We start from the raw sequence: 24,943 nt of genomic DNA, 5'->3' as shown, positions 1-24,943 counted from the left end.
CAAGAACATTTGATTAAGTTCTTTAAGATTATCGAAAATTGAATGTTTATGGGAAAACTATTTTTCCAGTGTGCTGTACGGTTTTGAATAATAATTACCATCATGACAAGTAGGTCCTGTATATAGTTCATGGCATCCCTGTAATCCACATTCTCCAGTCGAAACATTACAACCGATTCCATTTTTACAAGAACCACATTTATTAACACAATTTATACCATACCAACCATCTGTACAGTCTGAAATATCAAAGAATATAACGGCCAACAGTATGTTACAAAACAAACTACGTACTTGCAAGTAATTATAGACACTTCGATATTTTTACTCTGTTTAGAATTTCTCATATTTACTTACGTAATTAGACATGGCCTAATAAACATTTTTTTCTTCAGAAATCACGAATTTACATATATCGTATTAATTCAGAAAAACATATTTATTAATGAATATTTTTGAGAGGAAGTGCGGCTGAACTCACCTTCCGAACAGTTTTGTCCTCTTTTCCCAGTGACGCAGCCATCTCTGCAGGAACCATCTTTAAAATCACATACAGGTAAACCTGTAGTAGAGTTACAGTTTGTGCTACACTTGTGGTCACATCTAGAACTAAAAAATCCCCTTTTACATGCGTTACAGGTACCATTCATGGCACAATCCTCATTTACGCATTGTCTGGTTTGAATACATTTGATACAATGTTCTGGACAACGCTCTGAACAATAATTTCCTCTCCAACCATCTTCACATGTTGAACATTGATATCTGATGAATTGGTCACAGTTAATACAATGCTGAAGACAATTCTTTTCACAATATCGCCCCATCTTCCCTTCAACACATCCTTTAGAACACTTTAGATTGTTAGTTGGTCCTTCACAAACTGAATCTATGCAATTATTGCTACACCTCATGTCACAGTAGTCACCATAAAAACCTTTTGAGCATCTTAAACATTTACCATCTCTATTACAACCCCCTTCACAAGTCTTGCTGCAGGAATTGTTACAGTAATTACCATAAAATCCTCGGACGCAATCATTACACCGACCATTTTGTTTACTACAGCCCCCACTACAATATTTAGCACAATTCAACTTACAGGTGTTACCATAATTACCATCAACGCAGCCAAATAAACAATCACCAGTTCTGTTACATGTTTTATCTGTACCTTGATTTCTGCATCCATTACTGCAAGTTGAATTACAAAACCTGCCAAATGTGTTGTTGCCTGCACATTGTTTGCACTCGCCAGATATCGAATCACATTGATTGCGACAATTCTCGGAGCATCGCTTTTGACAATTAGATCCGTACCATCCAAGATTGCAAACAGAACAGCCAGTAGTGTTACATGTTACACAGTTAACTGGGCATGTTGTTTGACAGTAAGAACCTTTATAACCATCAATACATCCAACTGTACACCGTTGTTTATCTGGTTCTGATAATTCTCTACATTGTTTATTGATACATTTGTTACTGCATTCATGTTCACATTTCTCACCGTAATAGGTATCCTTACATAAACAAAATCCACCATAAGGAGAACACTCGCTGTTGGAACATCGATCACTACATGTCCTGTTACAATTATCACCATAATGAGTGGCTTTACAACTACACGACCCATCTGTAGAACATATGTTATAAACACAACCAATACTACATTCTTGTTGGCAATAATCACCATATCTACCTGGAGAACATGTTTTACATATACCATTTGATCTATTACATCCACCTTGACAATAACTACTACAACTTGTATTACATGTATCTGTATACCAACCCTCTATACATTCACTGATACAAACACCATCATCTTTATCACATCCTCCTGGTAGACAATTTGGACATTTTCTAAGACACAGTCCACCACTTCCATAAAAACCATCTAGACATCCATTGGCACAAACACCCTGCTTATCACACCCACCAGGTTTACATGTTGAACACCCCCATCTACATTTCTTACCATAGAATCCATGTTTACACCCGTTAATACAAATTCCATTTTCCTTTCTACAGCCACCGGGATTACAGTTTGGACATTTTCGCCTACACTTTCCATTCTTACCATAGAACCCGTCCTTACATCCATTGATACAGACACCATTCTTCCTTTCACAAACATTGTCTTTACAGTTTCGATTACATTCATCCGTACATCCAATACCATAGAATCCCACATTACAGCCATCTGTACATCTACCATTAACATCACATTTATCATTCTTACAATTTATACGGCATTTCTCTAAACAACGTCCTGTATCAGGGTTGCATGGTTTCACTCCACAGTTACAAGGTGAACATCTTTCACTAGATTTTTCATAATATCCATCTGAACATTGAGCTGAGAATTAAAAGTCAACGTTAATATCATATTGATGTTTAATAAATATAAAAGTGACATGTCGTAACCGATATAAACAATTTAGAAATATGGCACGTTCTGTTTAAATACATGTTATTTATGTACAAGACAATAGATTTGGTGTTTAGTCTTAAATGTTTAACAATTTAATTCGTTTACCAACAAAATTGATAATGAAGATCTATAGGTATTTTGTACGCAATGAATATTAGATAATCTCCTGAATATATAGATTGCGAATCTTATTTTTGCACATTTGTATATTTTTAACATGGGCGTTGAGTTGTATTCTCGACTAGGGTGTTCCGAGTTCGAATACCAACTGATGGGCAAATATTCATTATCGTTTATATATATTGAAACAGACAAATAAAATATTCATCCCACTCATCAATATAAACAACAAAATATTTATCACCTGAATATATCTCTACTTCACATAATCCTAGCGATGTAGATTCCATGCCTGTTGTTATAAATACAATCTGTCCTGTCAACTCTACATCTGGTTGTTGATTACATCTATCTATTCTATACAGATTTCTATCACTACCAGGATCTTTATAACAAACTGGTGATGATCTAAGAGTTGATTCATCACAACTACCAGTATTACTGAGAATCACAGTAAAATTAGACAGGTTATCTTTAGCTATAATGAACAAATAGAAGCATGTAAATGTAGTGTGTGAATGGAATATTTAAAATGTATGCAGATCAGTAAGTGGGGCAAATATCAGAAATACCAACAGTTTAGATATAGATATAATGGTTAGCTTACTAGCATATTCTGTAGATTTGATTAAACACTTTCATCAAATCTATACACAGAAATGAGGTTAAATCTTTTGCAGGAGATACTTTCAGTTTACTAAGTTTACAAATGACATGCGTTAGTTGACCGGGAACATATTAAAATAGCTTTTAAAAACACTGATTCAACTATTTTTATTATATTTACTTATCTTGCGGTGCCTATTTCTTTTAACTTAATATTTTCCATAAAATTCAAAATAACAAACACGAATTAAAATTCAATATTGGCCCATTTCAATCCTAATATTTAAGACATAATGAAGATTTTAAAATCCGTACACGAGTAGTGTATTTCTATGGTTTTGTGTGCCGTTTTGTAATGTACAAAGAAAAATATATCCTACAAGACAATGTAGAAGTAATTAGCAATGGCTGATTCACAAACGACATAATAATAATAAAAAATGTGCAGCATGAACTAAGCAGGTGTAAACGATTCCCTTTCAATTTGGACTGTTCACGTATTTCACCGAACATGATTGATTAGAATTACAATAAAAATTTAAAAATTGAATATGAATCACTATAATATTCATATTATATTAATGTGTGCTTGTAGACCCATTTTCGTCTATTTTAATCTTCCACGGTGACATTCAGTACTTTTTATAACTTGTCAGATTTCCTCTCACAGTCTCATATAACAACTTTTGGTCTTCGAAGTAATTATCAGTGAGCAGAAATTCACCTCAGTCAGTTATATATAAGGATAACTCGTGTTTTCCATTTTTTGCGTCACTTCCGTGTGTTCAAATCTTTGTTACACATCTATCGTAGCAATGATCTGTGTGTTAAAATTATATTTGAAAAGTGTTTAACCAGTTCTATCACATATGTGATAATGACTGACAACAATATTGTTCTTTAACTTTTATAATGGTGTGATAATCTGCCAATCGCTAATATAATTAATGTTTCTTAAATTAACCACTTTAAGATCAACTGGCATGCAAGTCGTTAACCAGTCATCACTTTTCAAGCCGTCATTGGGTAACGACGTTTATCCCATCTATTGTTTTTGTTGATTTATCATATTGTTTAACAGTTTATGGATTGTTCAACAATCGACATGTCAGTTTTAATTACATTTGCTTTTATCCTATTATCTGATTTTTCTTAAATATAACAAAATTTGTACATTGATGGCAGTCACTAGTTAGGATCCCTTACTAAGTGCAGTAACCGGCCTGTCAGTACTGTATGACGATATATGTATATTTATGTTCCGGTATATTGAAGAATTGAAGAATCATTTTAAGTGTGTTATATCCCAAGTGAGAATTTACACCTCTAAACTATTATGAGTTTAGTGATATCCTCCGTACGGTGTACATTGATAGACATCTTATTGGTATAATACAGTATAATAATTTAAACGTCTTTTATACAGTACATAGGAGATTGACAACATATGATTAAATTATCCTTATATAAAATTACTATACACTTACTGCCTTTATTTCTATTTTCACCATAAACATTAATTTCGTTGATTTTGTATGGCTTCTGTAAATTAACACACCACCATGATTTGATGTCATTATTTGTAACTGAGCAAGATCCATATTTATCCTGAAGTTCACCATCTACAGCATTAGATGAATTATATCCAGTCTGGTCTAAATATGAACTCTGTTTGGTAGTCTTGCCTAAAGCTACATTTTCTGAAATATTAATTTCAGCTTAAATCAATCAAATCGGACAACATTATATTCAATGGGGTGTTTTAGCCTGAAAAAGTACAAATGTTTTTTAGTTATTATTACATGGATTTCCCCAAATTATTAAGTAAGTGTAGACCGCTTTCTCCATTATATATTTTGTTTTACAAATACTTCCGTCCTGAAATCAGAACACAACAGAACACTGAGCTATCAAATTTCTTATTAAAAACCAAGTTTCTCTAACAGTCTACATGTACTACATGATAAGAATCATGTACTTCGTCGTTGGCTGTATGTGTTTATCCTGGACAACATTGTCTATAATTAAATTTGGGATGTATAGTTTGTATAATCTTAATTGCTGAGTAATTAATTAATGGTGGAATTTCTAAGGCGGTGGAGGTGATCTTCGGTGAATTTCTAATCATATTTACAGTCCAGGTGATCTGACAGATGTCATGGGATTAGCACATTCTCTAACATGTCTGGTGTTACCTCTGTGTTATTGTCAATGAGCTATATTATTTTGGTTGTTGAGTACCTATTGTATTTGTGTGTAAAATATAGCTTGACAGAAGACAAACCACTTTCAGGAAGATTATCGGGAGATGTCGCGGTCATAACAAAAATGTGATAAGCGTTGATGACACGTTAAAGCTCATAGCTGTACCTATACCAATTCAATCTGTTTCACAGAGTTATTGTAATCGCAATACCTCTGACCTTTTTATAAGTTCAAGTTGATTCTACATGTGACGTCACGTCACGCGGCCCCGGTCATTGGCTCGAAAGCTCGTTCAATGTTTACACAACATGGACTGTTCCGTGTAGAATGGTGTCTTTTAATCATTTTATTTATATACTCATTTATAACTAAATAGGAAAAAATCTTTTTCCAGATATACTTCAAACACATTTATTTATTTTTCTAATACTACAAAAAATGTTTTAGAATTTAATTTGCAGAAGGAAAAAAGTTAATATTACGAGCTCATTAACTCGCATCAATGTCATCCCTCTCAGTGATATTAGGGATCTAGCGAATATTCACTGATGATGAGTGTGATAGCAATTAGACAAACATGTACCAACTGATTAAAATACAAACGTACAACATAGTTTTGTTAACAATTGTTTTAAATCCGACTTCAATAAGCTATTTGTTTATAAAGTGCGTATAAAATAGATTTTATATCTAAGGGCGATTCCGTACAAAAATCCATTAACAGAATGGCCAAATCGAGATAATTTATAGTAAATGTACTTACTAAATGAGAGTATATCACAATAATCAATACCAAAAATAGTAAAGTAGAACGACGGTGTCTAGAAAGACTAAACATACCCTGTACCCGATACAAATAATAAATCGCTAAACCCTTATTTATATTAGAATTTTATTTTTCAACGGCTATATTATACCATGTTTTGATCACGTTCCACAGTTTGGGGTAATGCCAATAAAGGTAAACTTGAGGTCTTGTAGAAACTTTCAAAACGTGCAACAAGAAGCAATTTGGATGTAAAACCTGATTCACATTGGGTGCTTTTATTTGAATCTCTTAATTAGTTCACATTCTACCAACGAATTTAATACAATCAGGAAATGCTCAATTTCAAAATTCTAAGAGATTAATTACCATCAACATATTCTATGAAAAAGTCAACTTAAATTAGCAATTCCAAAACGTAACAAAAAGGCCAATGACAATAACATTCTATACTACTTCTTTATTCTGGAATTCACCACCTCAAACTGTGGAACATGTATCTTCATGTTTTATTTTCAAAAGGGAATTAGTAAACCATGTGAAATCTCTTAATCCTTATTAACTACTGTTGTCCTCTGAATGTATGTTTATTTGCCATTTTTCTTTCTCATTTGTTTAATTTTTTCCCTCGATAAGCTTATTTATGATGTATATGGACTTTGTAAATATGTGTAAATATTGTTACTACATGTAGTTGCTAGTTTTATAGAGTAAGAGTGACACGTTGAAAATTAAAATACATGTACTAAATATGTTCCCTCAGAAAATATAGTCATTATCATCATTATAATATCATTTGACTTTTGATATCAGAAACTAACTATTAAGGACAAACAATATAATAATATTAGTTAAAGCAGGGACGTGGTGATAATGACTATGTAATTAGCGAAACTCATGCTCCACCACCACAATGACTTATGCGCCGCTTTTGCTATAAAAATATTCTTCATGCTCAAAAAAATAAATGAATAAAATAAAATAATAAATAATACCACTTTATTTTTAAAGTGGATGAAATTCAATGAGTTTTTTTTTATTGATGTGGAGGATGATGGTCACTATGAAAAATGTAATTGACATGTTTGAACACTGACGTTAATACTGCTTAATGTCCAAATTCCCCACTCTACGTGCCATCCCCCCTATTCATTCCAAAATCCTGTTATTGTATTATAAATTTTGACCCGAAATGGGCCGAGCATGTTAAATGCATGTTCAAGGTAATGGTGATTTTTTTCGCAGGAATAGAGGTATATTGTTACGACACATTGTCACGGCGTACCCAACCCCAAATGACCATCACCAGGCTCCGAATTCACAAAACATTCCCAGACGCAAGTTAAGAATTAACTCTAATTTGTTCGCCTTATTTTAACTAAAATAGAGCCCTTTATAAAACTTATGTTGTTTTAATGTATCAAATACATCAATAAGAAACTGTGTGCAATTTTTCGTGTTTTTGGATTAAAGATATTTCTCATAAACAGTAATTGGATGTTGAGTAAGATCTTAACTTAAGTCTGAGATTGTTTCGTGAACTCGGGACCAGGCCTCCGAGTTAAAGACATATTATATATAACTCAATATGAATGAGTATCACATGAAACAAGAAATTAATGTAAGAAATAATTTACCTGTTGTACAATATCTACAGGTTGACATACACCCTTTCTCCATGTAGTCTATCCAATTGCTAGGTGGGTTTGTACACCGTTCATAGTTTTCTTTACATGTAAATAACGTGTCTTTACATTCATCAAGAGCTGAAACAATTATAAGGTGTTAGGTGATCCAAGCATTCTATTGTATGTTTATCATCAATATAAGTTTTATTCTACAGTTGTATATTTTAGAAAATAAGATCGTTGATCTCTATTACTGGTGAAGTTTGGTTACAAGCGAATTTTATTGAGAAGAGGATTATACTATTTGTCAGTTATGAAATGCCGTGTTGTGTCGAGTAGACTATTGTACTGCTATTATGATAAATGATATGTTACATTACACTACACTACTCTTGTAACAATCATCTACCCACAGTTAAATATATTTATATATTGTTAATAAGAATTTTTATATACTTACCATTGGTGACATCAAAAATAAAACAATACATAAGTATATATATCAGTATAGTACTAGCCATGTTGACATGTATATACTAAATATATCTGTTAAACATATAGATTATAATACAGATATTTTAGATCAAGGAAGTAAAATAATTTGTTCCTGTATCAAATTAATGGAGAATAACCTAAATGAATCATAAAATCATATTTTAGTACTGTTAGTGTATGAACTTATAATTGTCTTATACAATAACACATTTTTGATATTTTTTTGTTATAATTAATTTGTTGTGTGTTTCGCGTGTTAACGCCGTGGCTCAGCGCTTAAACGTTGGCTCGCTAACCTGGAGGTCGTATGTTCGATCCCGGTGTTAGCTGAGGTCCCGTGTATACATTGGCGTGCACGTAAAATAAGCCTTGACGGCTGGAATTTGAAATATGAGAAGGCCGTAGTGCTCGCTGTACGGCTAAATTTCCACCACAACACATTTATGACGTAGGCCCGTCTTCATTAGCCCAGTCGGGGCAGACCAGTAGAACGTCAAACACAAATTTCATTTCATTCCGTGTTATCATATTCTTTTTAATTTACTCGTTTAAAAATTGCTTGGAGTTAAAGTGGGGTCCCGATAGTGGACAGAATGAGGGTCCAGAGAATGTAAATTCGAATCACTCATCTATTGGAACTTTTGATATTGTACTCAATCCAACATGTGGGCCGTGGGGGCTTCGAGACTTTTGTCCAACTTAGCCCCCCCCCCCTTGATCCATTATTACTAATTAAGAACTGAAATGAAATGGGAAATGGGGTTTAACGTTATTATGTTCTGCTCCGACTGGGTTAATGAAGACGGGCATGCTCCATACAGTGTGCTGCGAAGGAAATGTTGCCCGGGCGCTACGATCCACTCTTATATCGAATTCCAACTGTCAATGAATCTTTTACGTATGGTAAATCCGATAAGGTTCCTAGGTCGACATAGGGGTGGAACACGTGACGTCCGGGCTATCGAGTCAATGTCTTACTGACTGAGCCGCCGTGGCTTTGATAAAGACACGATGACGACACCCATCCCAAATGCCATATAAAGGTATTATGTGGAACTAAATGACATAAGAAAATTAAATAGATACGACTAATTGACCAGGCAGTGTGTGCACAACTGTAACTCGAATGCTAACGTAAACGACAATATTGGCTTAGTTACAAATAGAATCTATACACTTTGTAATAATAATGAAATCAGTCACGAAAATCACTATGTTTCTTTTTTTTAAACATACATTATGCACGAGCTAAATCTGGCCTTTAGTGTTATGAATTGTTATTTAGATTATTTGTTATCGTGACAAGCCCACAATGAACTATCTAGACCATCGGATGACTGAGATATTGAATGAATTAGAACAACCGAAATGAAATGAAATGAAATGAAATGGGGTTTAACGTCCTACTGTTTTGCTCCGAAATGGGCTAATGAAGACGGGCATACGCCATACAGTGTCATACGCCATACAGTGTGCTATGAGGGTAGATTTTGCCCCGACAGCGGCACTACGGCCTACTCTTATATCGAATTCCAACTGTCAAGGGATCCTTTACGTGCACGCCAATGTGTACACGGGACCTCGGTTTTTCGTCTCATCCGAGTGACTAGACAGCTGTCCTTGTCAGGCCCTCCATCCTGCATCACTGACAAGGGGGAACCACGCCGGGAAATCTGGATGAACTTTCTCGGCCAATGCAGGGATCGAACACCCGACCTCCAGGCTGGCGAGCCAGCATCTTACCCACTTAGCTAGCGAGATTCCAATTAAAACAACCGCAGCATTTATCGTTGAAATTGATAATCGAGAGTGTCTTTATTGTCGTTACAACGGTACTTGCCAATCGAGAAAATTTACGCCCAAACATCAAATTGCTCTATTATTCCGCTCAGAATAGAGTTATTTAATTGCAATGTTTAATATATTCATTTTTTGAACTTGTATAGCCAGAACGGCCATTTATTTATCGGATTTTTATATAATGCATCTTTAAATAATTTATGTTATTAAAAGTTTGTTGAATCGATGAGTATGTCTTTAGTTCACTAAACAGAACGTTCAGGATTCAATCCCGGTGTTGACTAAGAAAGTTACCATTATCAGAACATATTGACAGTACGTTAAAGATCCCTGACAGTTGAAAATCGTAATAAGAGCAGGTCGTCATACCACTGTCAAGGCAAAATCCATTTTCGCTATGATTGGTGGGCATACAATGCACTCACAGGTGAGTCCGGGTGGCTTAATACATAGGAGTAACAGATTCTCCATTCCTTTAGTTAGTATGATTGGAAGTCGGGATGCACGAACGAAATCAAATGGGTTTAGGTAACTTTAAGGTAAATATTGCCCGGACTGCGACGTAACAGGCAACTCTATTTAGAACTCCAACGGCCAAGTTTCTTTTACGTTTACACTGGACCCCAGTTTAACGTCCCATTCGAACGACCAGGTGTTGTTGCTTGTAAAGTCTCCACTCCTGCAGAACTCATAATCGGATACCACACCGAGGAACAACTCGGTCAACATCGGGGGCAAACCTGAATAATCAAACCGTCAGCGTTACAGATACAGACTTCAAATGTTATAGAAAGTATTATAATTAGACCTTTATTTACATAACAAGCCCAACATTAACTCTGTAGACCCTTGGATGGCTTGGATACAGCTTGGACTTAAACAGTCGTCCATTTAATAATTAATAGCTGACCAAGCTAACATTTACCGACGTCACTCCCAGAGACTGTCGACGAATAGATTGAAAATCGAGTTTACCTTAGGCATTGAGAATGTTACTTGATAATCAAGAATATGTGGGCGGAATCAAAAGATCAGCAATTCTCGGAGACGGTGCGGAGGCAGTTGATGCCCATTTCTAGTCCAAAATTCCAACACTGATAACTAAGTTCAATCTTAACTAATGTATCTTTAGTTATTTTAGCAATAAATAAAGTTACATGTAATTCAAATCTTGGATACGCCAGGGTTAACAACGAGTGGGGGGAGGGGGGATACAAAATCTAAACGATATGATATGGCCTGTCTGATTGACTATGGTCTCATGCACAGTTATTGGTCGGGTAGGCTTCCGAAAACGAATATGAGGTTACGAATACCATCGATGAATCCCGAGGTTAAAAAGCGTGATTCTTGAACAAATAAAATCGCACGCTGTTCAAAGGGCAGTAACTCACAATACATGTCGTACACACTAACGTAATAACTTAATTTGGGTAAAATCTTTTTAGATGAAATAAATTGTTTAATGTGCCATATATTTTACGATGAGAGCTACGATGAAAGATAAAATTTACATTATAGATTTAGAACATAATGTGAAACATGTCTATTTATTATGATATCAATAACATGGTTGAAACCTAATATTAGGTAGTGAATTTAAATGATATATACTTGTTAACGTGAATGTTATTATCATATGTGATGTAAATAAATAATTACTGGGTTCTTTAGACAAATTTATATTACAAATATTAATAGTACACGCATGTAACTTTTTCTGTTTTACTTTTTAAAATATTGTTTACATGAATGCATACATGTGATATTTTATTTTAATTAAAGTATAGGCTGTGAAATTTCTGTTTACTCATGCATATGAATATATTTTTGTGATTAAAATATTTAGTTCGTCTCGCAAACATCACCATATGTTTGGGGTAACATAGTCAGGTTGGCGCTGAGTGCCATTAAATATCATTACTTACTGTCTCGCTCTCGACCGTTAAACCACACATATCATTTCACTTCTTTACAATTGAGCGTTATGCAAGGGAGACAACTACTTTTATTCCGTTTCAAATTATCATTTTTGCCGTCGGAGACGAATAAATGACCATCTATTTGTATATAATGTTCCCTTCTTCCCTCATTTAAATTTAAATGAAATTTAAATGGGGTTTAATGTTTTACTTTTGTATACGAACAAGGTCAATGAAGACATACCCGCATCGTGATATGCGTTATGATGGCACTGCCTGTGGTATACGTAAGACTAGGGGCTTTAACTTCGTATGGGACAAAAAGTACAGATTGACGTTCACTTTAAAGAACCTTTGATAGTTGGAATTGAAGAGAGAGTAGACGGAAACCCACTTTCAAAGCGTAATTAACCGCTTGGTGCAGAAATGTAGGTGTATATTTTATTTCATAATTCAAACTATGGCCTTGCAACAATAAAACTGCTATAAAACAATGTTTCTTTAAATTTTCGTAAGAGTTCATTCATTTTAAATAATTATATAAAATAGAGATTTGGGAATCTAGGTGGTTACCCCCATCCCCAAGATCAGATAACTGTGATATATTAGGCTAGTTTTGTCAGGGGCCCTGTGGGGTAAGGGGGCACCGGGGGGGGGGGGGTCCTCCTCCTAGAAAATATTTCCAAATCCGGTGCAGAAACAGGCTACTAGTTAAAACCTATCAGATCAAAATACAATAACGGATTCGGTTCAATTCGACGTAACATGGAGCCACGGTGGCTAAGTGGGTAAGACGCTGGCTGGCTCGCTAGCCTGGAGGTCGCGTGTTCGATCCCTGCATTGGCCAAGAAAGTTCATCGGGATTTTCTGATGTGGTTTCCCCTTGTCAGTGGCGCAGGACGGAGGGCCTGACAAGGACAGCTGTCTAGTCATTCGGATGATACAAAAAACCGAGGCCCCGTATATACATTGGCGTGCACGTAAAATATCCCTTGGCAGTTGGAATTGGATACAAGAGCAGGCAATAGTGCCGCTATCCAGGCAAAATTTCCCTCACAGCACACTGCATGGCGTATGCCCGTCTTTATTAGCCTAGAATTGGAGCAGAACAGTAGGACGTTAAACCCAATTAGATTTCATATCGAACAAAAATCTCGAATCCTGTTTTTATACAATTTTATCGGATAGATTCAAAAATATAAAATCTTATTATGACATAGTAGGGCAACGTGTACTTGACCGAAGTATATTTTGGGCGACCTAGCAATGAACTCTATAATTACCTTATATAGCCTACATCCACTTCGTCCATACGATTTTTATGAAAAGAAGCAAATTGTGCGAACCCGCACTCAAGTCTCCAGTTACTAACCGGAGACGAGCACGACATGAAATACATAACCAACCAATGCCCGAACATATCAATTGTTAAAATCGGTGAAGAGTTGAAACGAGAGAGGATGGTCAGACATTCTCATTGCTGGTGTACGAAAAACATTTTAAAGGAAATTCAGCAAAAACGTAATTGCAGCGGGGCATTTTGGGGACAGGCACCCATAGCCCCGTCGTTCCGGCGCCCCAGCTATGTGTATAATATAACTGTGATTTTTCAATATATGCGACCGTGCCTTTAATACTTCAGCCATTGCAATATGACTTCGTCGTCACGTAAGTTTAATCATCTGATCATATTACCTAATATTTATTAAAACAAGGCAGAAAGATCAAACACATAAAGAAGTAAGTGTTTACATACAACCAGCTCAAATTACAAAAGAGTATTGTGATTCTAAAGAATAATTAATGGTCTGTTTCCTGAACCATGTTATATTTCTTCTCCGTGTTAAATATATCATGTTTCAAAACATTATTTATTTTTATCATAATATCGGACACCACACTTATTATACTGTGTAACATCAAATCTAAATACGCACCAACTTTTAAAGAAAAAAAACAATTCCATTAAACGGTTGTTTTGTTTTTAAGTTATGTTTATGTTATTGCCATATTTTTGCGTTTCATAACGAATTAACAAGTCTTATATTATATTAAAGATACATTATGTAAGAACTCAATCCACCTATTACAGGTATTTTTCTAGCTTCAAATGTATGTATTATTTAGACATATTCACATGACAAGTCCATAATCACCTATCTCGGTCATCTTGTGGTTGCGATATTGAATGGATTAGAACACCCACACCATTTAAACATACGTTATGCAAGAGGTAAATCTGCCCATTGCAGGCCTTTCTTTAGGCCTGAAATGTTATACAGTATAAACTATTAATTAGACATTATTAACATGAAAAGACCATAATCAACTCTCGATGCCATCTTATCTGTCCGATTTTCTGCTGCTCAACGTCCGTTGACGATTAAACGCAAGACTGGATAATCGAGACTTTCTTTTTATCTTGACAGCTGTAACAGTGACAATCGAGGCTATATAGATTTTAAAATAACTTTTTCTCCGCTTAGAGTGAAGCAATTTGACTGAAATGTTCAGCATAATTCATTTACATCATCTAGTATTTAACTATTATAGTAAGAACTGCCAGCTCTTTATCTAATCTTCCATAATGTATCTTTAATAATGTAACGTTAAAATGTAAAATCGAAACTGTGTTTATTGTCGCAGCAATGGTATACTTCACAATCCAGACTACCTTGTCAAAAATTCACCATCTTTCGCTCAGAATAAAGTAATTTGATTGAAATTATCAATGTATTCATATTTCATTATCTGTTTTTGATCTAGTTTACTAAGAACAGCTAGCACAATGTCCAAACCCTACCTAATGCATCTTTAATTTGCTGGTCGATAAACATGAGGGTAATACTAGCAAGGAATAATTTTCGAAATGTTTTGAAACATTATACCATATAATCATGACGCCCATCTTATTTTTGTTTGGTGTGTATGTGTTACTAAATGTATAAAACAGACACGGAGAACATTTTATATTATGGGATACAATGACTGGTTGTATAGCGATAAGAATTTAAGTCAACACACCTCGCTGTATATATATAATGTAATAACCATTGATTGTATGTCATATAAATATCCGTTGTGTTTTACTGTACTCAATCGTTAAATGGCCACTCACTGATCATCTGAATCAGTTATTTGTTGTAGAGCGGTTGGCTCACAATATTGTTAACTCGTGCGCTGTAGAACGTAAGATCTGTCATTGAGGGGTGTGGTTTTAGTGTAGATAATATCAATAGTAGAATAGTATATGCAGTTAGACTTTCATAAAGGGACTGAAGCTTGACCTGGGAATGGTGATAATTTTGCCCCCCCCCCCCCACCAAAAATCATACCCTCCCCAAAACTGTCCGATAAAATTCTATCTAATCTGAAAACTATTGCAGTATTTTTTATTCTGAGGTAGAAATGGTGTTTCAGATATAATAAATAACTTTCGGCTTGTATTTTTTTGATATGTTTTGGGCTGATTTAGTCATTCAAACCGTTGAATTTCAATTCAAGACAACGGGTGATGGAGCTTGAATTCAAACTGCCAAGGGACCTTTTACGTGCATATCAATGTGTACACGGCACCTCGGTTTTTCGTCCCACCCGAACGATTAGATAGCTGTCTTTGTCAAGCGCCCCGTCCTGTACCACTGACTAGGCGAAACCACACCGGAAACTTTCTCGGCCATCACCGGGATCGAACCCATGACGCCCAGGTAAGCGAGGCACCGTAGCGCCCACAATTAGTAGCATGATATAGTAATAAGGCAGGGGCTGTGTGAGAGGAACGCAATGACGAGATTTGCGTCATGAATTTGAGTTTTAACGCCCCCTTGAGTTTTTGTGCCCCTTGCAAATGGCAAAAAATCACGCGGTTTCAACAAGTGTCAAACATATACCGTGGGTCAGATATGCTACAAATCGACTCTAACATGTTCCACACAGCTCTGTGGCACTGGGAGTGACTGTCTCCCCACACCCCCTCCCTCAGCACACACATATAAATATTGTTTTTTGTTGTCCGGGCGGGATCTGGTTTCTCATGCAAAATCATGGGTCACCAAGCCCCTGTAATAAGGTATCTGGGAGGGACTGCCTCCCCACCCCCTCCCCCGCACACACATAAAGATTTTTTTTTTGGGTGGTCTGGGCGGGATCTGGTTCCTCATGCAAAATCATGGGTCACCACGCCCATGTAATAGGGTAGCAACCTTCAGCCGTTAATCATATTATTGCCGGTCATGTAGAGGCGTTAAGGCTGTTGAACTACTGATAGTAAATCTAAAGAATGAAAGTTGTATGTTGTTCCTTTATCTTATATACACCAAACATATTTAATTGAAATTATATATGTATAGTACACTGTTAAATAAAACGAAATCAAGGACCACTTGCATATTTTAATAGTAAAACATTTCTGATGTTGGTATATAATGATCATATTTCATTGATGTATGTTTTTATGGATATGTAATAAGAGAAGACTTCCGCGATAATAACAATATATGGTTACATAATTGGTATGAAGGACGGCAAATTAATTAATTATATTATTGCGTTCTTGAAATTTTTCTCTTCATATTTATAAGTCTTGTAAATATTGTCACTTTTAAAGAATTTAGGCAAAATGGACGTGTACTCGATATACAAAGATCTACTAATTCCCATAGTCTATCTCTTTCAAAGATCCTGTCAACGAAATCTATATATATATTTGTGACTGTCGTTTGTCTGTCTGTCTTTCTGTCTGTCTGTCTGTCTGTTCGGGGTTGGCGGCTACACTAGGTCTGCCCCGAGTCTGAAATTTTGGTTATAAGGTTACCTCGGACCGGGGAGTAACATAGGCCAGGTGGCGTTAGTCTACCACTTCCGGTTTCCCCCGAGCGAAGCCGGTCTGCCCCGAGTCTGAAATTTGGGGTATAGGGGTAGCTCGGACCGGGGAGTAACATAGACCAGGTGGCGTTAGTCTACCACTTCCGGTTTCGGAGTTATGACCCCGAGCGAAGCCGGGTATCCTGCTAGTATATTATAAAAAGGTGTTTATCATTAATCATTAAAATACAAAAATCTATACATTTTTAAAAGACGACCACGATTTTATAGAGTATCTATCTGTTCGTACAGTTTGTTAAAGTATATCAATCAAATAGCCATATTACACTGTCTTAAAGTTTACTTTTAGCATATCTCATGGTCGTCTAGTAATGTTCGCTAGCTTTTTCATTATTCATTGTAGTGATACGACTATAACTTCTGTGGGTGTACACACGTGAATACTGTTATATAACGAGGACTGTGGTAAGATATTATCAACACCACACGGAGAACTAGAATATCACAGAGCGTCGTATAGTATTAACGGGGTTAGATAATGATTATGAAAAGATAAAGAAACGTTCATTGATATATATATATATATATATATATATAGATATATATATATATATATATATATATATCAGACTTCTCCTTTAAAGACGTTATTATAAATCAGACAGTTATACTAAAGTATAATACGTTTAATAGCTTCTACAAGCAGCTTTAATTGAATCAATCTGAATGGGAACAGTCGGAGCGACATTGAAAATAAATAACCCTGTCCAACATACTATAATCTGTTTTACACTTCCTATCACATTACATCAACCAAAAGTCGAATTGTACATTTTAACACATATGTGATTTATTTATTTTATAAAAAAAATATTATCGTCCAACAATTTAAATTTTATGGCTTTCAACAGATAGATTGACAAGAAAGGTGGTGCAATAATAAAATTTTAAATCAGCTTTGTAATAGAAATTTGTTACACCTTCGTATCCTAAGTTAGAATAATTGTCTCTGTTGTGCTTTATTTTAACCACTCTTAGTCGATAGCCGATATCGATTTTTGTTGGCTGTTAATACATATATTGGATGTTTTTTCCGTTAATACGTCTGTATTTTGGTCAGATTTCCCCCTTTCATCTTCTGATACACCACTTGTAGTAACGACATCTCCGACAAGAATATAATCATAACGTGGTTCACGATTTTTTGTTACCCATAAAGTCTTTCTGAAAAGAAAATGAAAATAAGATTATGCAATTTTACAAATATATTAAGGGGGGGGGGTGACCGAATGGTTAACGCGTCCGCGTTTAATCAGAAGATTGTCGTTGAATCAAGTGGGGTGGTTTCGATTCCCTGCTTGTATGTGACAAAGGATGTGGTTGCCGGTTTTCTCCGGATCCTCCGGTTTCCTCCCACTGCTAAAGACCCAAACGCACAAATGAATTATTGGAATAAAATTAAACGATATGTTAGTCACGGAATGACCTGGTTCGTGTCGAGTGGACGTTAAAAACTCCCTCCTCTACCCCTCCCTTTGACTTCAGCATCAGTTTAACAGGACTTGTTATATTGTACGTCGTTTTAAAAGCATAGTCATTTCTTCTTTTAATTTACACGCACCGTATGAAATTGCAGTTCTAAATAGATGGCAACGTTGAATTTACATCAACAAAAGTATAATAGAGTATGAATTACCTTCTCTTACAGTAAACTATAATAACAACACCAGCAATTATAACAGCAACAATACCAATACCAATACCAATAACCAAACCAATATTTATACCAGTAGTTTTGTTATTACTTGTTTCAGCTTTAGGTAAGCCTGGATAAAATGTTCATACAAGTACGTATTCCAAGTACTTACAGACTGGGATTATAGACTAAATATTTCCGCAATGATGGTAGGATTATAAAGTAAGTCCTCCTATTAATTATACATCTAAATAAAGCAAAGGTTAGGGTATATTCATCTTTACCAATTTCCACATGAAATGAATTTGTAATATTCATATTGTTGTATTTACACTAATATTACATACAACACAAATTAATGCAGAATCTTCTTACCTTCTGTACAGTTATGTCCAGATGTACCATCTCCACAATCATCCATACATGAACCATCTGTTATATTACATACAGTTAAACCAAGGATAGATTTACAATTGGTACTACACTTTTTGTCACAGGTTATTCCATAATATCCATGTTTACAAGATTCACACGTACCATCCATGTTACATATATTATCTAAACATCCTATAGGACAGGTTTTATTACACATGGTACCAAAAGACCTCGAGTTACATGATATACAAGTTCCGTTCATGTGGCAGATGTCTGGACATACAGTAGGACAGAAGTCTCTGCATCTTATACCAAATCTACCTTGTCTACAGGCCATACAAGTTCCATTTTTAGTACAATTATCTCCTAAACATCCAGGTGGACAAAATGCACACCTTTGTCCAGATCGTCCTAGTTTGCAGGAATTACAACTTCCGTTAAGGTTACAACTATCACCAAGACACCCGGTAGGACATCGCTCATTGCATTGTCTTCCATACCAACCAGATTTACAGTATTGACAACGTGGAATAGATTGATGACACTGAATACAATTTTTAGATAAAGACGAACATGCCTGAGAACAGACAGATCCTCTCCTACCATATTTACATCCTAAACATTTACCCTCTCTATTACAACCCCCGTAACACGTATCGCTGCACGTTTTATTACATGTTCGTCCATAATAACCATTGACACATTTATTACAGTGTCCATCCGTTCCTCTACATCCTTCTAAACAAGTAGTGCTGCAAGAATTGTTACAGTAATTACCATAATAACCAGCTGTACAATTATTACAGTAACCATTCGATTCTGTGCATCCGTTTAAACAAGAAGTGCTACAAGAATTGTTACAATAAGTACCATAATAACCAACTGTACAATTATTACAATAACCATCTGATTCTCTACATCCTTCTAAACAAGTAGTGCTACAAGAGTTGTTACAATAATTACCATAATAACCAGCTGTACAATTATTACAGTAACCATCCGATGCTTTACATCCTTCTAAACAAGTAGTGCTGCAAGTGTTGTTACAGTAATTACCATAATACCCTGGGATGCATTCATTACACTGGCCATCTTGTCTACTGCATCGCCCACTACAGGATTTAACACACTTCATCTCACAGCCGTCACCATGATATCCTTCAAGACACTCATAACATCTTCCTGTTTGATCGCAGCCTCTATTACTACACTCGGGACTACATGTTTTGTCACATCTTTTACCATAATTACCATTAAAACAGCCAAATAAACAATCACCAGTCATGTTACATATTGTATCTGTATCGTGCTCTCTGCATCCATTACTGCAAGTTGAATTACAAAACCTGCCAAATGTGTTGCCTTCACACTCATCACACTCGCCAGATACCGAATTACATTGATTTGGACAGTTCTTAGGACAAGATGTCTGACACTTGTTACCATACCAACCTGGTTTACAGGATCCACAACCTGAATAACTGCATTTACTACAGTTAACAGGGCATGGTGTTTGACAGTCAGAATTTATATAACCATCAATGCAGCCAACTGTACAGCGTAGTTCACCCGATTCGGGTGATGCTGTACATTGTCTATCAATACATTTGTTACTGCATTCATGTTCACATTTCTCACCGTAATGGGTGCCTTTACATGAACAAAGGCCATCATTACTAGAACATTCGCTATTTATACATCCATCATTACATGTCCTGTTACAATTATCACCATAATGAGTGGCTTTACAACTACACGACCCATCTGTAGAACATATGTTATCAACACAACCAATACTACATTCATGTTGACAATAATCACCATATCTACCTGGATAACATGTTTTACATATACCATTTGATCTATTACATCCACCTTGACAGCCAATACTACATTCATATTGACAATAATCACCAAATCTACCTGGAGAACATGTTTTACATGTACCATTTGATCTATTACATCCACCTTGACAATAACTACTACAACTTGTATTGCATGTATCTGTATTCCAACCCTCTATACATCCACTGATACAAACACCATCATCTTTATCACATCCTCCTGGTAGACAGTTTGGACATTTTCTAAGACACAGTCCATCACTCCCATAAAACCCGTCTAGACATCCATTGGCACAAACACCCTGCTTATCGCACCCACCAGGTTTACATGTTGAACACTTCAATTCACATTTCTTACCATAAAATCCATCTTTACACCCATTAATACAAGATCCACCTTTCATTTGACAGCCACCTGGATTACAGTTCGGACATACTCGCTTACACTTTCCATTATTACCAAAAAATCCGTCTTTACATCCATTAATACAAACACCACTATTCCTTCTACAACCACCTGGTTTACAATTGGAACAGTTCTTTGAACAGACATCGTCATAAAATCCTTCTCTGCAATCTGAACATACACCAGCTTCGTAGCAAACATTGTCTTTACAGTTTGGACTACACTCACCCGTACAAACAATACCATAGAATCCCACATTACAGCCATCTGTACATCTACCAGTAACATCACATTTATCATTCTTACAATTTATAGGGCATGGTTTACAGTGTCCTGTATTGTCATCACATGGTTTGCCACCGCACTTACAAGATGAACATGTTCCACTAGATTTTTCATAATATCCATCTGAACACCGAGCTGATAATTAAAAGTCAAATTGATATATGTTAATACTATTTAAATTGAGATAAGATTTACATCAGTTAATACACATTACAACATATTATGGATTATGTTATTCGAGAACTGGAAAGCGGATTTGTTTGGTAATATTTTCATTTCTTTTTAAACACAGTAGTCATAGAATGGCTAAAAGCCTTATTTGACTAGAAGACATAGACTATACATATATATATATATATATATATATGGTACCAGAAACAAATTGCAACATACTTTGATTTCACTGTGGGAATTCCAAACCAATATTATCCACTGGAAGTGTTGCTGGTTTTGAGTAATTAACATCAATCCAAAATGGCCACCAATGGACTCTTTTACCATATAGCGCACATCTTGTATTTTTATTAATTACTCTTTAAACCCACAACACTTCCAGCAGACTAGTGTGGGTTAAAATCATGCGGGGACTCTTTTATCAGAATCCTTTAAAAACATGGGAGATGTCCCAAACATTTCCATCCTCCATAAGTAATATTATGTAATTTGCGATCTATTTGAAAATTGTCATATTTTTATTTTTCAACATAATCCGCCATGACATCCATGCGTCAAGTTACCCTACAAATCCCCCGCCCCCATCATAGCAGTGATGACCTCATTATCCGTCGCAAATCCGGGGCCCTTTTGGACAAAATTGAGTTACGGGAAAAGGAAGAAGTCACATGGAAGGAGCTAGAGAATAGGCTGAGCGAGGGAGCATCTTGAATCTACAGTCCTATACAGAGCTCACTGCTACCTGTAACAGCCATATACCTATAGGGTTTTCTTTGATTTGATCACCCAACCTAACCAATTCATCAGTGTAATGTGTGCAATATTTATGGTGGAACCCTTCTTTTGATAATCTATCATGATTACGCCCCCGGAATCCAAGAAAAAAGGAGGCCATGACCATACTATTGAAATACGTCCTTTCGTACTTTTTGCATACTTTAAATTTTATTTCTCTGGGTCATCAATGTGATCCAAATGTGGATCTCTCCGATAGCCCCGCATAAGCTGTTGACGTACCATGACGTTCGGACATGCATACATTCATAATGTATTACCTGAATAAACCTCTACTTCACATAATCCTAGAGATGTATATTCCATGTCTGTTGTTATAAATACAATCTGTCCTGTCAACTCAACATCTGGTTGTTGATCACATCTTACTATTCTATACGGATTTCTATTACTACCAGGATCTTTATAACAAACCGTTGATGATTTAAGAGTTGCTTCATCACAACTTCCAGTATTGCTGAGAATCACAGTAAAATTAGCTAGGTTGTCTATGGCTATAACAAATAAGAAATACAGATACATTTCAAAGAAATCGTCACGCGAGTTCAATATTTCAACTAGTATAAATAATGGAGATTGGCACCTTACCAGTAACATTATATCAAATAATGGTACGCCAAAATCGAAGTATCGCATTTGTATTTTAAGAATAATAATTTAAATAGCCTTATATAAATACTTACTACCATTAACTACACCACCGTTTTCACCGTAAACACGGATTTCGTTAATTGTGTATTGTTTCTGTAAATCAACACACCACCATGATTTGACGTCACCATTATTTGTAACTGAGCAGGATCCATATTTATCCTGACGTTCACCATCTACAGCATTAGATGAATTATATCCAGTTTGATCGAAAAATGAGCTGTGTTTCGTATTCTTGTCTAAAGCTACATTTTCTGAAATATTAATTTCCGTTTAAATCAATTTATTCATGGACAAATACAATTTAATTTACCAGTATTTTAATTACTCAAATTAAAGAGAAAGTGAGGGTCGTTATAAGATATTGACAGAACACAACAGTACAGAAATTTACCCGAATCAATAATGTTTTCTACTTTGTGCTATATGTGTATAAACCAGTGATTGTTTGCCATATAAATTATGTTGTGTTTCTTAGCTATACAGTTACAGGCATGCTATATAGCTTAATAATATCAAGATGGATTTCACCAGAATATAGAAATACGTGTAGGGAATAATTTACTCGTAGTACAATATCTAGATGACTATCACCAGAAACATTGAATACATATACCTGTTGTATAATGTCTAGATGATTATCAACATAAAAATGGAATACATGTTAGAAAAAATTTACCTGTATAGTATAATGTCTAGATGACTATCAGCAGAAACAAGAAATACACGTACGAAATAATTACAAGGGTGGATCCAGGGATCATGAACAGGGGGAGGGGGTGCGAGCGCCGAAGGTCCGAAGCACACAACGGGGTACCAGGGGGGCCCTTCCCAGGAAAATTTCGAATACTAGAAGCACGAAAAGACCATTTCCAGTAATCGGAGACAAGAATCCGGTTCAACAGTGCACCCTCTTGGATCCAGAGAGGAGGTGGGTGGGTGCATGCGCCGTATATGCCCCCCACTGGATCCGCCTTTGATTTACCTGTATAGTATAATGTCTACATGATCACCACAAACATGAAACACATGTACGAAATGATTTACCTGTAGTAAAATATCTAGATGACTATCATCAGAAACAAGCAATACACGTAAGAAATAATTTACCTTTAGTGCAATAACTGCAGGTATACATACATGTTTTCTCCATATAACCTTTCCAAGCACCAGGTTTATCTGTACAATGTTTATAGTTACGTTTACAGATTGGTCCTGCATTTGATGTATCTTCACATGTGTCCAGAGCTAAAACATGTACAGTAATCCAGTGTTGGTTCATATTATCAATAGCGTGTGTCAATATAAGCATTCTACTGTATGTTTGTCATCACTGTCAGTTTTAATCTACGGTTGAACGTTTAAAAGGTAATATCTCGTCAATTGTGAAAGTGTGGTCTACAAATTAATTTTATTGAGACGAGGAAATCATTTGTCAGTTTATTAATAATAGTCAAACGTTCTATTAAATGATAAAAATTAATAATAAAAGACACTGTTTTTTAGATTAAATTTATAACAATCATTTACAAAAAGTCATATATTATACTTATGTATGAATTTAATAATTATTATAAACTTACCAATATTGACATCAAATATAAAACAAGAAACAAGTATATGTATCAGTATATTACTAGCCATGTTGATCTCTACATCTCTTCTCTATATATATGTACGTTATAATATCAGTAAAACATTAACATTTATAGTGACAGTTTAAAACAAGAAAGGGGGATAACTTTTTCATGAATCATATGGACGAAGACTACAAATTTTTATTTCACAATAATCTGGCAGGGGTGACTTTGTATATACACCTGGCGAATGGAATCTACAGAGCGTCCAGTAAGGCGTTCTAATTCACGTCTTTACTTTCTTCTCCTTCGGTCTCATAATCAATATCATTTAACA

The 24,943-nt window shown here is 35.4% G+C and overlaps 1 protein-coding gene and 1 long non-coding RNA gene across 2 annotated transcripts; both read right to left on the bottom strand.

Moving 5' to 3' along the window:
- Window positions 1-4,692: 4,692 nt before the first annotated feature.
- On the bottom strand, window positions 4,693-8,280 carry LOC126818749 (uncharacterized). The gene is made up of 3 exons (XR_007679335.2): window positions 8,223-8,280; window positions 7,772-7,900; window positions 4,693-4,863 (listed from the first exon to the last, which is right to left on the bottom strand). It is a non-coding gene; the product is annotated as an uncharacterized LOC126818749 (long non-coding RNA).
- A 9,205-nt stretch (window positions 8,281-17,485) lies between these two features.
- Window positions 17,486-24,734, bottom strand: LOC126818735 (multiple epidermal growth factor-like domains protein 6). Its single transcript, XM_050546277.2, has 7 exons — window positions 24,613-24,734; window positions 24,140-24,277; window positions 23,062-23,283; window positions 22,639-22,872; window positions 18,875-21,544; window positions 18,500-18,629; window positions 17,486-18,027 (listed from the first exon to the last, which is right to left on the bottom strand). Exons 1-7 carry the CDS (start codon window positions 24,671-24,673, stop codon window positions 17,838-17,840), a joined length of 3,645 nt encoding a protein of 1,214 aa, XP_050402234.1. The 5' UTR covers window positions 24,674-24,734; the 3' UTR covers window positions 17,486-17,837.
- Window positions 24,735-24,943: the final 209 nt, after the last annotated feature.

The sequence above is a fragment of the Patella vulgata genome, chromosome 4 (genome assembly GCF_932274485.2).
Source record: "Patella vulgata chromosome 4, xgPatVulg1.2, whole genome shotgun sequence".
Lineage (NCBI taxonomy): Eukaryota > Metazoa > Mollusca > Gastropoda > Patellidae > Patella > Patella vulgata.
Note: the sequence above shows the minus strand (reverse complement) of the source record. Positions and strands in the feature narration are given on the sequence as shown.

Bases quoted from the DNA above. Each gene is read 5' to 3' on its own strand.
- LOC126818735 (XM_050546277.2), bottom strand. From the start codon at position 24,673: ATGGCTAGTAATATACTGATACATATACTTGTTTCTTGTTTTATATTT. The intron at 24,278-24,612 runs GTAAGTTTATAA...TACATGTTTTAG, and splicing joins TATATTTGATGTCAATATTG to CTCTGGACACATGTGAAGAT. The intron at 21,545-22,638 runs GTAATACATTAT...TTTAATTATCAG, and splicing joins TGAAGTAGAGGTTTATTCAG to CTCGGTGTTCAGATGGATAT.